The sequence below is a fragment of the Ylistrum balloti genome, unplaced genomic scaffold (assembly GCF_031769215.1).
Source record: "Ylistrum balloti isolate Yb309-2 unplaced genomic scaffold, AGI_CSIRO_Ybal_v1 Utg370502, whole genome shotgun sequence".
Taxonomy (NCBI): Eukaryota; Metazoa; Mollusca; class Bivalvia; order Pectinida; family Pectinidae; genus Ylistrum; species Ylistrum balloti.
Window position 1 is genome coordinate 684,015 of NW_026782325.1, and position 2,030 is coordinate 686,044.

General features: G+C 43.5%; 1 protein-coding gene across 1 annotated transcript; it reads left to right on the forward strand.

Moving 5' to 3' along the window:
• The first annotated feature begins 1,300 nt into the window (after positions 1-1,300).
• LOC132555506 (uncharacterized) lies at positions 1,301-1,684 on the forward strand. Its single transcript, XM_060219855.1, has one exon. It carries the CDS (start codon positions 1,301-1,303, stop codon positions 1,682-1,684), a length of 384 nt encoding a protein of 127 aa, XP_060075838.1.
• Positions 1,685-2,030: the final 346 nt, after the last annotated feature.

Sequence of the window (2,030 nt, forward strand, 5' to 3'; positions counted from 1 at the left end):
GTTTGTTCCACAAGATGATAAGTGATTGTTCGACATGATGGTCGGTGTTTGTTCGACATGATGGTCGGTGTTTGTTCGACCCGATGATCGGTGTTTGTTCGATATGATGATCGGTGTTTGTTCGACATGATGGTCGGTATTTGTTCGACATGATGGTCGGTGTTTGTTCGACATGATGATCGGTGTTTGTTCGACATGATGGTCGGTGTTTGTTCGACTCGATGATTGGTGTTTGTTCGATATGATGATCGGTGTTTGTTCGACATGATGGTCGGTATTTGTTCGACATGATGGTCGGTGTTTGTTCGACCCGATGATCGGTGTTTGTTCGATATGATGATCGGTGTTTGTTCTACATGATGATCGATGTTTGTTCGACATGATGGTCGGTATTTGTTCGACATGATGGTCGGTGTTTGCTCGACATAATGATCGGTGTTTGTTCGACATGATGGTCGGTATTTGTTCGACATGATGATCGATGTTTGTTCGACATGATGGTCGGTGTTTGTTCGACATGATGATCGATGTTTGTTCGACAAGATTGTCGGTATTTGTTCGACATGATGGTCGGTGTTTGCTCGACATGATGATCGGTGTTTGTTCGACATGATGGTCGGTATTTGTTCGACATGATGGTCGGTATTTGCTCGACATGATGATCGGTGTTTGTTCGACATGATGGTCGGTGTTTGTTCCACAAGATGATAAGTGATTGTTCGACATGATGGTCGGTGTTTGTTCGACAAGATGGTCGGTATTTGTTCGACCCGCTGATCGGTGTTTGTTCGACATAATGGTCGCTGTTTGTTCGACATGATGATCGGTGTTTGTTCGACATGATGAACGATATTTGTTCGACATGATGGTCGGTGTTTGTTCGATATGATGGTCGCTGCTTGTTCGACATGATGATCGGTGTTTGTTCGATATGATGATCGGTGTTTGTTCGACATGATGAACGATGTTTGTTCGACATGATGGTCGGTGTTTGTTCGATATGATGGTCGCTGTTTGTTCGACATGATGGTCGGTGTTTGTTCGATATGATGATCGGTGTTTGTTCGACATGATGATCGGTGTTTGTTCGATATGATGATCGGTGTTTGTTCGACATGATGAACTGGAGACTGGTACAATACAGCACAAACTCAGCAATTTTCTACTCGCGTACCGAAACGCGCCGCAAAGTACAACCAACGAAACTCCGGCAAAACTGTTCATCGGACGTAATCTCGTATCCCGTCTGGATCTGATGAAACCGGATACTAGGAGGACTGTCGAACAAAATCCGGCGAAAATGCGTGAACGCAGACATACAAATGTGCGACAATTTTCACCAGGAAATCTTGTGTCAATTCGCGATTATCGCCGTGAACGAAATCCGTGGATTCCAGGAACTGTAATCGAACAGACCGGACCTGTCTCGTACAAAGTGGCAACAATCGCTGCACCTGGAGCAACATGGCGGGGACATACCGACCAAGTGCGATCGACCAACGTTCGTGAAACACCACAGGATATAAACTGTGACACTCCGTCAATTTCGTTATCCGCGCGCACATCTCCAACAATAGAAACTAACATGTCCAAATCGGTAGATACGCCAAAACCACCAGAACCGAGGTATCCAGGGCGCCAAACAAAACCGCCAAAACGCTTTGATGACTTTGTAACTGTATAGAAAACAAATCATATAAGTAAGGTTTGTGATAGCACTGTGCTTATGGGGCATAATAATCCCCTGTGCATCACATGGGACCAAGATTCCTCATTTCCAAATAATTGTTGTTATTTGAAAGGTTTAATTTTGCATTTCAGTCAATTCATAATGGTTGTAATAGATAATATAACTATATGATCCATTTTCTAGTCTTTAATAATTTTCTGGAATTTGTCAGTCAAAGGTGTGCTGACTAAATGACTTGGAGGGAGAGATGTTATGTACTGATGTACCCCGCTCCGGACACAATTCGTTTAGTCACACCACGCGTAGTAATTTTCTTACCATGTTAACACGTGTTCTGATT